The sequence below is a fragment of the Bos javanicus genome, chromosome 11 (assembly GCF_032452875.1).
Source record: "Bos javanicus breed banteng chromosome 11, ARS-OSU_banteng_1.0, whole genome shotgun sequence".
Lineage (NCBI taxonomy): Eukaryota > Metazoa > Chordata > Mammalia > Artiodactyla > Bovidae > Bos > Bos javanicus.
Genome location: NC_083878.1, coordinates 14,925,296 through 14,940,233, shown reverse-complemented (window position 1 = coordinate 14,940,233; position 14,938 = coordinate 14,925,296). Strand labels below are relative to the sequence as shown.

Here is a 14,938-nt window from a genome sequence, read left to right as displayed (position 1 = left end):
TCTACTAGTTATGATAGATAAAAAGATAACCCAGGAGACCTCCCTGGGATGGAAGGAGGCTTTACCAATAGCTCTTCTCCGTACCCGTATTGCCCCTAAGGAAGAGGCTGGTCTTAGTTCTTATGAGATGCTATATGGGAGACCCTGTAATACTTTCTACACCCACAGCAGTCAAGGTACCAGGACACGACTCCTGGATTCACTACTCACGAGTCAAGCCATGGAAGAAAACAGAAGAGGACACTCAATACACCTGTGAGCCCCTGGGAGATCTCAGATACCTATTCAGAACTACAAATGAGGGTCATTCTAATAAACACCCCCAAAATCAAGTTTCTGGGGATAAGATTTCTCAAGTCAGCTCTAAAGAGCCAACACAGCTTGGCAGAGGTTGTACTCCAAAACAGACAGGAGATAGATCTCCTGATCCCTGAACAAGGAGGGACTTGAGCCATCTTGAATGAGACATATTGTTTCTGGGTAAATACCTCCAGCTAAGTTAAAGAAAGTCTCACAGTCCTCAAGAAAAACACAGTCCTCAAAAAAAAAATCTCCTACAGAATCTCAAAGAATGAGCTAGAGAGTTCCTGGGGTGGGTGGCTCCAATCCCTATTTGGTGGATCCTTCTCCTGGCGAGGGGGAATTTGAAGTTGGCTAATGCTCCAACTAATCCCTGTTATCATCATATTGATGCTGCTTATGATTGCTCCATGTATTATCAATTGTCTAACCCATTTTGTCTCTGCCCAGGTCAACAAGCTACAACATGCGGTGCCAGTTCAACAAGGATATATAAAACTACACCTGACCGTGGAAAATATCACTCACCCTTAGATGGATACTGCTATAAGAACTCTGAGGCCTGAGATTAGCAAGAGGGGGAGGCCCAATGCCCCTCAATGTCCCAGCTCAGCAAGAAGTGCCACAGAGACCTTGATGCCCCTATTCCTAAAGAACTGGGCCTCCCATCTCTTGAGGGGGGAATGTTAGGTAGCTAGAATAGGAAAAAGGAGTCCAAAATAGTGGTGGTTAAAAGACAAAGAAAGGAAAAAGCCCACAAAAATAGAACAAAGGAAGGTCCAAGGACCAGAGTGAGGACCTCAGGTGAAACAAACAGCCCTCCTGGCTAGCCCAATTTACACAGGGCAGGTTCAAGGGGAGGAGAAAGAAGATTAAAAAGGAGCCAAAATTGAGCTCCTCTCTTCTTTTGGGTTGGCCCATCCTCCCGCCTTGAGGATGTATTTTCCTTTGCTTGCCAAATAAAACGGAGCTGTAACTGAGCTGTAACACGGGTCCACTGCTTCAAATTTTTGCTGCGGCGAGACAGAACTGAGGAAATTACACACTCCCCTGACAAAACTGGAGAAGGCAATGGCACCCCACTCCAGTACTCTTGCCTGGAAAATCCCATTGACAGAGGAGCCTGGTGGGCTCCAGTCCATGGGGTCGCTAAGAGTCGGGCATGACTGAGCGACTTCACTTTCACTTTTCACTTTCATGCATTGGAGAAAGAAATGGCAACCCACTCCAGTGTTCTTGCCTGGAGAATCCCAGGGAGAGAGGAGCCTAGTGGGCTGCCGTCTATGGGGTCGCACAGAGTGTCGGACATGACTGAAGCGACTTAACAGCTGACAAAACTATACTACAAAAACTATAGTAATCAAAATAGCACCGTACTGGCACAAACCAGACACACAGATCAATGGAACAGAACAGAGAACCCAGAAATAAATCCACACACATACAGTCAATTAGTCTACAGTGAAGGAGGCAGAAAATACAAAGGGGAAGAGACAGTTCCTTCAACAAGTAGTGCTGGGAAAACTGGATAGCTACATGCAAAAGAACAAAACTAGAACATTTTCTCATACCATGTACACAAGTAAACTTAAGAAAACACAAGCAGTAATAAGCTCCTTGACATCAGCCTTTGCAATATTTTTTTGATCTGTCTCCTCAGGCAAGGGCCACAGAAGCAAAAATAAGCAAACGGGACCTCATCAAACTAAAAGGCTTTTGCAGTGAAGGAAACCATCAAAGGCAGCCTACTGAATGGGAGAAGATATTTGCAAACAGTATGTCTGATGAAGACATAAAAGAACTCATTCAACTCAACATCAAAACCCTCCATCCCCAATTAAAAAATGGCCTTGATCCTGTATGCTGCATAGCACAGCTAAGGAAAAAACAAACAAACAAACATATATTAGAGGACTGATTAAATAAAATATGGTATATTCATATATTGTAAAATTCTGCAGTCATTATTAATTATGCTGGGATTCTTGAAAGACAGAAGCATTGGTAGCATTTTTTGAAATGTCCCGAATATCCCCATAAAAACAAAAACTAAAACAGCAAATTCAAATACCTATGGACAACACCTACCCAAAAAAAAATAAATAAATAACACAACACCCTAAGAAAACCCAAATACAAACTGTAAGACCTGTAAGGTATCAGCATCTGTGGAGGAGGATACAATAGGGCATCTGATTGACCTAAAAACCTCACAATAGGTAACTAGCTCTTCATGGAAATCTAGGACAGTGAATTTGAGAAAGGCAGCCGGGAAATGGAAGGTGTTTCGCACATTTCAGTACTGGGTGAATGCACTGGGTCTGCAACAAGATATGAAGGACTGGAGTAGTGTGACCCTGTGAGCTCTCAAAAGTAACCAAGCAAAGCTCCCTTCCAGCACAAAGCCCCACATTAAGAAGAAACAGCTGGGAAGAGAATCTAAATTGAGCAGCAGAGTAGAAACAGAAGATAAAGAAGGTTCAGATACAAATGGGAGAGGAACAGAACCAGGAGGAAAAAAAGCTTTCACTTTACAGACTCATCAGAAGAGGGAACTCTAGAACCATGAATTTAGATACACTACCTTAAACCATTTTTTATTTTAAAATTCAGGAAAACGAATTTCACATAAAAAGGAGCAAAAGCAAAGAACTGAATCCAAATCCTACACATAGTTATTATAAGAAAAAAGGAGAATACAGAATAGATCATAAAAGATTGGAAAGATTTACCTACAAAACTGATGAGAACTATGACTTTCTTTTTCAAATCAATTTTTGAATTGATTAAGAAGAATATAAATCAAAATAGAAAACCTAGAAATGGAGTGGCAATTAGAAATACATGAAAAAAAATTTTTTTCAGGGAATTCCCTAGTTGTCCAGTGGTTAGGACTGGGTCCTCTGACTGCTGTGGGCCTGGGTTCAATCTTTGGTCAGGGAACTAAGATGTGGCAAGTCATGCAGCATGCCGGCTCCCAAATTTCTGAAACAAAGATTAAGCTAGAAAAGCAATAAACATACAGGTATATTATGAAAAAAAAAGATAAAAAGAGAAGTTTTAAAAATCAAAGGAAATTGAGATACTAAGTAACTGAAAGAAAATAACAAATATGAAAGAAAGGTAAAGCTCCACCATGCTTATAACAGGCATTTCCAAAGAAGAAAATCAAAGCAAGAGAAGAGAATATTAAGAACTTTAATTAAAGAAAACTTTCCTGAAAGTTTTAAAGAACTGTTTCTAAAATAACATTATACAAGGGTATACTGCATCCCTGAAATAACTGACCAATAACACCAAGACACATTCTAGTAAAATTACTGGACTGAAAAAATATTTTAGGCATAGAGGTAAAAAGATCAAGTCACATATCAATGGGAAAAAATAAGACTGAGTCTTCAGGGTTTATCACAGTAACGTCTTATGCCAGAGGTAAGAAACTCAAGAAAATATCTGCTCAGGATGTTATATCCAGCCAAATGATTTTCAATAATGTTCACAACTGTTTTCAACATGAAAAAATTTAGGGAATATTGTTTGCAAGGGCCTTTTCCCTGAAGAATTTACTAGAGAATGAGTTTTAGATATCCAAAATAATGAGTGAGAGAGGGGAAGAGAAGGAGAAGGGAGAGATGAAGTAGCCATTTTTCCATTAAAAGCGTGTAAGTCTGAACTAAAGACTGCAAAGCAGTGATATCATTGAGCTGTTGGACCAACCCTAATCTGCCTCAAAAATCTATGTTACAAAAGTCAAATCCTATGTTTTTTATTTAAAACTGGTACTGTAGAAGAGTAATATTTAATAACATGGAGAACTGTTTATGATATATTAAGTGAAAAGAACAAATTATAAAACAGCATGACTTCATTTTCTAAAGAGTTTAAGTATGTGAATATTAAACCAAAAAATCAATGGCAGTTTTCTTCACATGATACAATTATGGTTGTTTCAATTTTTTTTTTCTGGGTACTTCCCCATATTTTCTTCATCATTTCTGACATAGGAATAAAATCATGCCATAATAAAATCTCTTTGGTAATAAGGTCCAAAACTGGATTAGAAAAGATGGAATTTTATGCTGAAACAGCTATTATTATAACTCTTTAACATATTCAGCAAAAATCTCCAAAATCAGAACTGTAATAAAAAAGAAAATAAAAGCACATTTTACTTTTGTAACATTTTCATATTTAGGAATGTCTGACTATGGATTTTTCTCTTTTGAATAGCCCAGTATTAAGATCATTTAGTTTGAAAGGAAAAAAATGAAAAAAAAAAAAAAATCCCTTAATTAATCTCAATTAGGTTACTGAATCCATCTACATATTTTACTTTATTGAACAGAAATGGGAATCAAAGGACCCATAAAAATTTTAAAGAAACACTTTTCTCAGTTTTAAAAATTATAAACTATGCTTTAAATTATAACTAAAGTAATATATATAGTCCATGGAATTCTCCAGGTCAGAATACCAGAGTGGGTAGCCTTTCCCTTCTCCAAGGGATCTTCCCAACCCAGGGATCAAACCCAGGTCTCCCATACTGCAGGCAGATTCTTTACCAGCTGAGCCATGAGGGAGCTGGTAAAGAGCCTAAAAATTATAAACTATGTTTTAAATTATAACTAAAGTAATACATAGAAAGCATACCAATGAGCCAAAACCTAGGGTCCAAAAATGCTCATTTCGGACTTCCAAAACTCCATCCAAGGTAGATACCTAATCAAAAACATAGAAATAGGGTTTTTGTATTTGACATATCCAACACAACTCAGTCAAATTATGGATTTGCTCTACACCTAGGAATGACATGGTCAAACCCTGCATGAAGACACTCATTAGCCAAAAGAAGTGCCAGACCATTCACTCAAGATATCATTTCTTCTTGTTCCATACTGAGCCAGGGTCTGTTTTTTTTTTTTTCCCCAGTTTCTTATCTGCACCAATCTCTCTAGAATTAGGTCTTTACTTCCCTCACCCACACCTTGTTCAACAGTGTGTAGTTCTTTTCATCTTGTTAGTATAGTATATGTTTATATCCAGTACTTGAGGTATCAGAATCTTTGTCTTCTCAATGATTTCTTCCTCTGGATTCTCTTTCAACACATTTCTGTACAACATAGGATGTTATTTGGATTTGAGCCAAAAAGAAATTCCAAGGACAGTGTGTAGCCCATTGGTACAGTGGCACAGACTCAGCAGCTGAGACAAGTGGTCAGCTACACTGATCAAAGTGGCCTCTGTGATAGTGACAATCAATAGTTTTAATTACTCTCAACAATCAAATAATTTGATTATCTTATTCCTTCATTAGTTAACAGGTGGAATTTTATAACAATACAAAATCAAAACCTACTATGTGGTGAAGCAATCACCATGTCAAAGTGGCCTCTGACTTAATCAAAATCCTAAGTTTGAATAGGCTTTGTGTGTGTGTGCGTGCTTAGTCTTGTTCGACTCTTTGCAACCCCATGGACTATAGCCTCCTCTGTCAAAGGAATTTCCTCAGCAAGAATGGAGTGGGTTGCCATATCCTCCTCCAGGGGATCTTCCTGACCCAGGGATCAAACCTGCATCTCCTGTGTCTCCTGTACTGGCAGTTGGATTCTTTACCACTGAGTCACCTGGGAAGCCCAGATTTGAATACAGAATCACAATTACCATCTACATTTATTTCAAGTGAATTTGGCTTCCAGACTGAGCAAGTGGTCAAATTTTTCTATTTTTGTCACTATGTTACATAAACTTCCCTAAAATTCTAGAAAGAGCCTGAAATTATTTGTACCCACTCTTTGTATTCTCTAATCATAAATTAAAATGATTTTATTTATTATTCCATCTTACCTCTCTGATAAGTTTGTCCAACTGACCAATAACATGGGGTGGTGTTGTCTGGGGGAAAAAAAATAAAATAGAACATGAATCTAGAGAGATAAAAAATTTTCCAACAGTGGTCCTGACAGTAAAAAAAAAAAAATGCATTTTATACCAGCCTTGGCTTTGTTTCACATGTGCCTTCACATGGTTTAGGAAAGAGAGGTTTCAACTGACTCACTCATCAAGCAACATCAGAAATCCATCCATGCTTATTTCTTATTTTGCAAAGAAGCTGCTATTTCTGTAACCAAATAAGCCTTAAAGGACCAACAAATCAACAAAAAAATCTTTAAGAAAGTAAAATTTTGTATAAGACATAGCACTAGTAAACTAATTGTTATTGTTGCTTCTCGAGAGGGAGATACAACCCATATGTTTTAGAGAAGACATGTGGGAAAGGCATAATGAGAAGTAGAGCCTATATATTCATCTGGTCCTGGGAAACCATCTTTCTAGTCAGGTGTTGTCTACAGGTGTTCCTATTGTTTCAATAAGGAGTGATTTTAAGTTTGAAATTTAGAAGTCTCACTAATTCAAGAATAGGAAATAAGAAAACAATCATAACTGGATTATATAATAGCCAAAATACATTTATCAGGGGAAAATAAGTATCTAAAGAGATTTTAATTAATATTGTTTTTACTTGAAATATTATTAAAGGCAAAGTTTCTCATTTATGCTTTTGTCTTATATATAAATATATGACGACTCATTTGTGCCTATTTTGTACACCAATATAACTTCATCTGGTTCTTACTATACAAATTTCAGAGGTTACTGTTTGGCTTCATCTCCAACAGGACCCTCCTAAAAATTTCATAATCTGGCAGATGAACACGTTTATTTTTATAATCTGGTAAAAGAACATGGCTAATTCTAAGCATGCATACTGAAAGATGACCATTACCTGGAGTAACACTTTCCCACTGTACACGCTCATGGGATACATAGTGCCGAACGTCATCAGAGCAATGGCAATGGCTGACGCAGTGTCTACAGCAAAGTAATTACTAAAAAGAAAAAGCAATTCTAAATCTTAAATGTATCCTTCACTAGGCTTCTTACAATTTAATCCACCAAACTTTAATTATCTCAAGCAACAGGACTATTTTAACATAGCTGGCCACTACTGCAATGAGAGCATCTCAAAGGAAAAAAGAAAGTTTTCAGAATCCTTTCTTGCCAAAGTTGAAGGGAAAATAACTAATAATTATGTTAATTAGTGTGAAGAGAGATGATGAAGAAAAAAATATATTTCCCTACAATGTACTTTTATCTACTTGTCAACTGTAAATATGTCGTATATATTTATCTGCTGCAACAAATAAAAACCTTTAACTAGTAATTTCTGATAAAGACCAATGGAATTCATCTGTGATTTTATCAATTTGCTGTAAACATGAACTTTCCAATAATTAGTATTAAAAAATGTCAAATTCCCCAGGAATTTCTTAAGATGAGATTCTTAAGAATCTGTTACAGTGAACACTGTGACTGAAGTACAATGGCTCATCAGTAGTTCACAGCTCTATTAACAAGAGAGACCAAAAATGCCAAAGGTTACAAGCTAATCATGTACTCTTTTTCACTTTTTCCTATCAGCTGGGAATTAAAACACAAATAAAGACACAGTTCCTGCCTTTGAAATGACAGGAAACACTCATGTGAAAAATACAAGAAATGACTTTGAGTACAAAGGAGAAGCCCTACAGGGTATCATGGCTGCACAAAGGAGTGAGTAGTGAGCCTACAGGGGTAGGATAATCCAGAAAGGCTAAATCAAAAAGAGGTGACATCTGAGCTGAGCCTTCAAAGATGGCCAAGATGAGGGGGACAGGACACTGTAGACAGTGACAGCAGCATGTGCAAGGGCATGAAAACCCTAACGCAGTGAAGAAACTATGAACAGTTAAGTACAGGCAGATGGATGGCTAGTAAGGTTGATAGAGGCTTCATCATACTAACAACTTTTAATTTTGTTAGGTATAGAAAGGAGAGGATTTTGAAACAGGAAAATATTATGTCTAGATTTGCAGCTTTTAGTGATCACATCCGCTGGATCATGGAAAAAGCAAGAGAGTTCCAGAAAAACGTCTATTTCTGCTTTATTGACTATGCCAAAGCCTTTGACTGTGTGGATCACAATAAACTGTGGAACATTCTGAAAGAGATGGGAATACCAGACCACCTGATCTGCCTCTTGAGAAATTTGTATGCAGGTCAGGAAGTAACAGTTAGAACTGGACATGGAACAACAGACTGGTTCCAAACAGGAAAAGGAGTACGTCAAGGCTGTATATCGTCACCCTGTTTATTTAACTTATATGCAGAGTACATCATAAGAAACGCTGGACTGGAAGAAACACAAACTAGAATCAAGGTTGCTGGGAGAAATATCAATCACCTCAGATATGCAGATGACACCACCCTTATGGCAGAAAGTGAAGAGGAACTAAAAAGCCTCTTGATGAAGGTGAAAGTCAAGAGTGAAAAAGTTGGCTTAAAGCTCAACATTCAGAAAACAAAGATCATGGCATCCGGTCCCATCACTTCATGGGAAATAGATGGGGAAACAGTGTCAGACTTTATTTTTCTGGGCTCCAAAATCACTGCAGATGGTGACTGCAGCCATGAAATTAAAAGATGCTTACTCCTTGGAAGGAAAGTTATGACCAACCTAGATAGCATATTCAAAAGCAGAGACATTACTTTGCCAACAAAGGTTCGTCTAGTCAAGGCTACGGTTTTTCTTGTGGTCATGTATGGATGTGAGAGTTGGACTGTGAAGAAGGCTGAGCCCCGAAGAAATGATGCTTTTGAACTGTGGTGTTGGAGAAGACTCTTGAGAGTCCCTTGGACTGCAAGGAGATCCAACCAGTCCATTCTGAAGGAGATCAGCCCTGGGATTTCTTTGGAAGGAATGATGCTAAAGCTGAAACTCCGATACTTTGGCCACCTCATGCGAAGAGTTGACTCATTGGAAAAGACTCTGATGCTGGGAGGGATTGTGGGCAGGAGGAGAAGGGGAAGACAGAGGATGAGATGGCTGGATGGCATCACTTGACTCGATGGACATGAGTCTGAGTGAACTCCGGGAGTTGGTGATGGACAGGGAGGCCTGGCGTGCTGCGGTTCATGGGGTCACAAAGAGTCGGACACGACTGAGCGACTGACTGATCTGATATGATCAGTAGCAAAATAGCAGGTAACTAAAGATGTATGAGAAGAAAAATTTTGAGATCAGGAGACTATTCTAATTAGGTCAAGGAAATGAAGATAAGGGCCTCAATTTAGGGAACAGAATGGGAAGAAGGGAAAGATAAAAAAGGAAAGATTAAACAAGAGTAGGAGATAAGACTATCATTTACAACAGCCAAGACATGGAAACAACCTATGTGCTTATTGACAGATAAATGGATAAAGAAAATGTGGCATATAGAAAGTGAAAGTGCAAGTTGCTCAGTTGTGCCCGACTCTCTGCAACCCCATGGACTATATAGTCCATGGAATTCTCCAGGCCAGAATACCAGAGTGGGTAGCCTTTGCCTTCTCCAGGGGATCTTCCCAACCCAGGAATCAAACCCTGGTCTCCTGCATTGCAGGTGGATTCTTTACCAGCTGAGCCACAAGGGAAGTCCAAGAATAATGGAGTGGATAACCTATCCCTTCTCCAGAGGATCTTCCCGACCCAGGAATTGAATTGCGGTCTCCTGCATTGCAGGTGGACTTTTTACCAACTGAGCTATCAGGGAGGCCCCGTGTGGCATATATATATACACAAGTATGTACACTAGTGGAATATTATTCAGTCATAAGAAGGAAATCCTGCCATTTCTGACATGGATGGACCTTGAGGACATTACGCTAAGTGAAATAAGCCAGATACAAAACAACAAATACATATGATTTCATTTAAATCAAGTACTCAGAATACTTCATAGTGACCAAAAGTGGAATAGTGGTTGCCAGGGGCTGGAAGGAGGCCAAATTGGTAGAAGTTATTTAATGAGTACAGGTTCAGCTGGGGAAGATGAAAAAGTTCTGTAGATGAATCATGATGATGGTTGTACAACAAAGTGAATGCACCAAATGCCTGTGAAAATACTAAACTGTATGCTTGAAAATGGCTAAAATGGTAAATTTTATTTTACGTATGTTTTTTATGCAATTTAAGAGTGGAAAGCAGGGCTTTCCTGGTGGTTCAGAGGTAAAGAATCTGCCTGCCAACACAGGAGACACGGATTTGATCCCTGATTCAGGAAGATCCCACATGCTGCAGAAGAACTAAGACCATGCACCACAGCTACTGAGCCTATGTGCCGCAACTACTGAAGCCTGTGCGCCCTGGAGCCCGTGCTCCATGACAAGAGATGCCAATGCAGTGAGTAGCCTGAGCACCACAACCAGCCCCCACTCACAACCAGAGAAAAGCCTGCGAAGCAATAAAGACCCAGCACAGCCATACATAAATAAATTAAAATGAACACACAAAAAAGTAGAATGCAATGGAATAGATGGTGGCAGCAGTCAGTCTCACAGGAAATACAAAAAAAAAAAAAAGCAGTTTAGCGGATGGGGAAAACAGGTTCAGTCGAGGTGGACATGAACAGAAGATAGGCTTTGAGATATAGAGATCTGGGCTAGAAATAAAGTGAAGGAATCACACAAAGGTAGAAAATACAAACAATGGTATGTGATGTCCTAGGAGAGTAGGCAAAAGGGTAGGGAGTCAAAGAATAATGTCATAACATTAAACTTAAGCTTGCTAAAGACTATTTCTTAATAGGCTTGCTTTAAAAAAAAAATTGGTTCACATCTACTCCTCTTTCCTCATTCGGCAACAGTACCTATAATTTATGAGTCTCTTACTCTCCTCTTCTGTTTCACTCATCTGGCCAGCAGAAGGGAATTTAAATAGCTTTCCCATCTGCATTATAGATTGTACTGAAGATTTCTTATTGAATCCAACCCCCCTTAATTTTTTCAGATGAAGACACCTGAGGACAAGACTTGACCAAAGTTGCACAGGTCATAAACATGCTATAAACTTAATCCGCATGCGTCCTAATGCCCTTAAAAATCAGACCCCAGGAACGGAAATCCACTTGAGAGCAATAAAAAATACTTACTTAATTTCAATTAGCATATAAGTAATACAAAGAGCAAATGCTCCAGCAAGATCAATCAAAACAAATGGATTCATTCGGGGAAGGAAGATACTGCTAAGTCCTGGAATAATTCCACACAAGCTATGAAAAAACAAACAAAGAGTACTCATTACCAAAACTTATGTAATAATAATGAAAACTGAATAAAAGATGACTTGCATTTTAGTATCATAAATCATTTAACAAAGAGGATTTGGGAACAAATCTTTCACTTGTAAAGTTCTCTTTTGTATCATCAATTAAAAAATAAGAAAAAGCCAAGGGAAAAGAAGAATCTGATCTGTGAGATTCATATAGTAACTTCAGCAACGAATAATGTTAAGTTCCCATAACAGATGTGTTTCCTGTGCATTCCTTTAACAATATGTATTTTATGAAACCCCAAACATCTTACCTTCTACTAAGATCTGCAACATGCTCTTGAAGCCAACTCGTACTTGCAGCTTTAAAAAGAAAATACTTAAATTATTAAAATTACCAGAAATAATTATTAAATTACCAGAAATACTTGATTCTTAAATTTAAAAAATAAATTTCATGATGACTATGTAACAGTACAAAGGAATACATTATACCTAGAACTTTTTTCTTTTTTATGCCTTTAGGATACTAAATGAAAAGTAGTTTCAACTACAATACATAGCTGATCTGATGGAATCAATGAACTTACACATGTCATCGTTACTATTAATTTGAAGTTTTAAAGGCTTATTATACACTGCAAAGCAAAGCTTCCTAACCAGTGTGTTGAGAATGAGTTGCAGGTCCACCAATTACTAACTCTCTTAGCTTTCAGAGAGGCCAGGTATCTGGCTACATGCAGATGCCAGTCAGTGACTGACCCTGGACATGTAGCCTCCAGGTGCAAGCATACTCTTACATTTACTCCAGGGTGCTACAGAAATTCTCATTTATGTGCACCATGATGTAGAAAAGATTGGCAAGCCATATAAACAGTGGCCTAGAACAGCAGTTAAAGCAGACTCTGATGCCAGGATACTTGGCTTCAACCTCAACCCTGCCCTTGACTAGATACATAGCCTGAGACAAGTGACTGAATCTCTCAGTGCCTCAGTGTAAAGTGGGGAGAATAAAACGATTTACCTTATATGGTTATAGGAAGAATTAAATGGGCTTAAAGTACTGAGCACACTGCCTGGCAGAAAGTGCTTTAATATTTTTTTTCACTCAAATTTCAACTCATGTTGTAAATCTTGATATTTCTGCGAACTTTCATTTCCAGCTAATAAAAATACAAACTAGATGATTTTTCTGGAAATAAACTTGGCAATATATATCAAACACTTATAATTTTTTCTCTGAGAAGATTAGAAATGCATACAAGAAATCTGATAGAAAAAAGGTGGTTATAGTTGAAAGGAAAAGTTGAAAATGTACATTAGACTAATTTTTTTAAATATTCATGACAAAATGTTATGCAAGCATTCAAAAATTATTTTTCAAAGATTATTTAATGACAGGCAATATTCAAGACATAAAGTTAAGTGAAAAAAGCCAAGCATAAAATTTTTAACTGATACAATTCTAAGTATGTAAAAAAACATACATATGTGCACAGAAAAAAAAATAAAGGAACAAAACAGAAATGTTAATAGATGTTATCTCTGGCTCATGAGATTACCAGTACTGTTTCCTTCTTGTATCTTTCTGCTCTTCAGGGAAACATAGTTTGTAAATCTTTGTACCTTCTTAAAATTTCAAGAATGAGCATAATAGTATTTTAATAAAGTTTTTTCAAAATAATTCTGATGATCATAAATATCATTATTTAATTTTCCAGTTTATGCAGTAATTCTTAAACTCTAATTCATACAAATAAATTCATACTTCATGACACTTAGGAAGTTGTTTAAGCTTGAATGGGTATTTCAGAAAGCTTTCTTCCCCTGGTTATCTTGGTATTCAAGTCAGTGAGACTTAAAAAGACCTTCCCCTATTTTTCCTTCAAAGTGCAGGTGTGTGTACACAGCCCGCTTTTGTTTTTATCTCAGTGTAAAGTGAGGTAAAACTCCTCCAGCCATCCAACAGCGGTTAACCTGGTGTGGGGGAGTAGAACTCCAAAACACTTAAATTAGTGAAAAATGTCAATACTTTAGACCACTAAAATGAAAATTCTATCTGAATTTTTAGGCTTGAAAGTAAAAGAATTTATCAAAAGGACTAAAATTTGGATACTTTCAAATATATGCCCACCCATCATCGCCCCAGAGAGTTCCTGGGAATGAAGTTAATTAACAAAATACAATTATTTGCAATGAGCACATCAACTATATGTACGCTGATGCTTCTAAAATGCATTCTTAGGTAGTTTATACACTTAAAATTTCATTCATGTTATCTGGTAAATGTAATTTTTTATCTCATGTAATTTAATATGTCAGTTCTGCCTGTTTTTAAGGAATATGTTATTTTAAAACTTGAAAGTTAGATTCTATTTCTTAATTTTCTGCTTTATAAGTTTCTGAAGACTTTAGAACTTTAGGGGGAGGTAGTTCTCTCTTTCCCTCAGGATACACTTTCTGATTGATTTATGAATCAATGAAACAAACAAAAGATTTGTTGCTATCAGAAATTAACTGGATTTTTATTAGTGGTAAACAAAAACATACCTTCAGAAACATAAGCAAAAGGTTTATTCCGAATTGAAAGCATTGTGAACAGGTTGAAGGAAAGAGCCACAAAAGTACCAACTAATAATCTTCCCCTAAAAAGAATAACACTCATTGTTATTTTTTTCTTGGTAATATTAATATATAATTTCAGCATGTAGCGTGACTAGGAGATAAGGGAGCAGAGTGGTCTGCTTCAGTATTTGCAGTCAGAATTTGAACTTGGTTTCTAGCTTTATGACCCATGTTCTGCATATGGTTGCTCCATCTTACATGGGATCCCCACCCCTCCAAAAAAGACCCTTAGCATTAACAATATCTTCTTACAGGTAATTGCTGTTATAAATCTTTAGAAATGCTACAGATATTTGGTTTATAGTCTGCTGGCTAAGTCAAACTGTCCTGAATGAAACTGATCAGAACAGATCCACACAGTTAGCATCTTTGTTGCAGCTAGTAACACTTCCATCTCTTCTAGAGAGGCTACTAAAAAATTTGGGGGATCTAAATTATAGACGACAAGACAGGGCTGGTTTAGCATGTTCGCCTGGATTTGGAAATACTGAGGGACCCGACATCAAAGTAGAGAGCCCTTTTTGTTCCGTATAAAAACGTAGGGGCTTGGGAACAGTTAAGGGTGAAAAGAAGGAGTCTTGGGACTTGGGGATTTTGCTTGTGAAATATATATTACCACACTCTGAACTCTAGTATGGGCCAAAGTAATCATTATTTCATATTATTTTTTTTCATAATTTTCATAATTTTCATAATTCCCAATTAATCACTGGGAATCAAACTTAATAGTATATTGTATGTCAAAAGTAGAATCTTACGTGTGTATCTCGGGCTGCTCCAAAAAGCGTTCTGCGCTAAAAGAAAGAAATAATGTTAATGTATTAAAGAATTAAGTTAAAAAACTTTATTAAATACATAATTAATCTAATAAATTCACAAAACTTTTAA

General features: G+C 37.2%; 1 protein-coding gene across 2 annotated transcripts in view; it reads right to left on the bottom strand.

The window, feature by feature from the left end:
* SLC30A6 (solute carrier family 30 member 6) overlaps positions 1-14,938 on the bottom strand; it is a 48,860-nt gene that overhangs the window by 14,511 nt on the left and 19,411 nt on the right. For both annotated transcript variants that reach the window (XM_061432026.1, XM_061432027.1), the window contains 7 exons: positions 14,809-14,844; positions 13,976-14,070; positions 11,740-11,788; positions 11,307-11,426; positions 7,085-7,187; positions 6,145-6,192; positions 4,951-5,019 (listed from right to left, as the gene is read on the bottom strand). In XM_061432026.1, the coding sequence (XP_061288010.1) occupies positions 4,951-5,019; positions 6,145-6,192; positions 7,085-7,187; positions 11,307-11,426; positions 11,740-11,788; positions 13,976-14,070; positions 14,809-14,844 (520 nt within the window). The remainder of the gene's footprint in view (positions 1-4,950; positions 5,020-6,144; positions 6,193-7,084; positions 7,188-11,306; positions 11,427-11,739; positions 11,789-13,975; positions 14,071-14,808; positions 14,845-14,938) is intronic.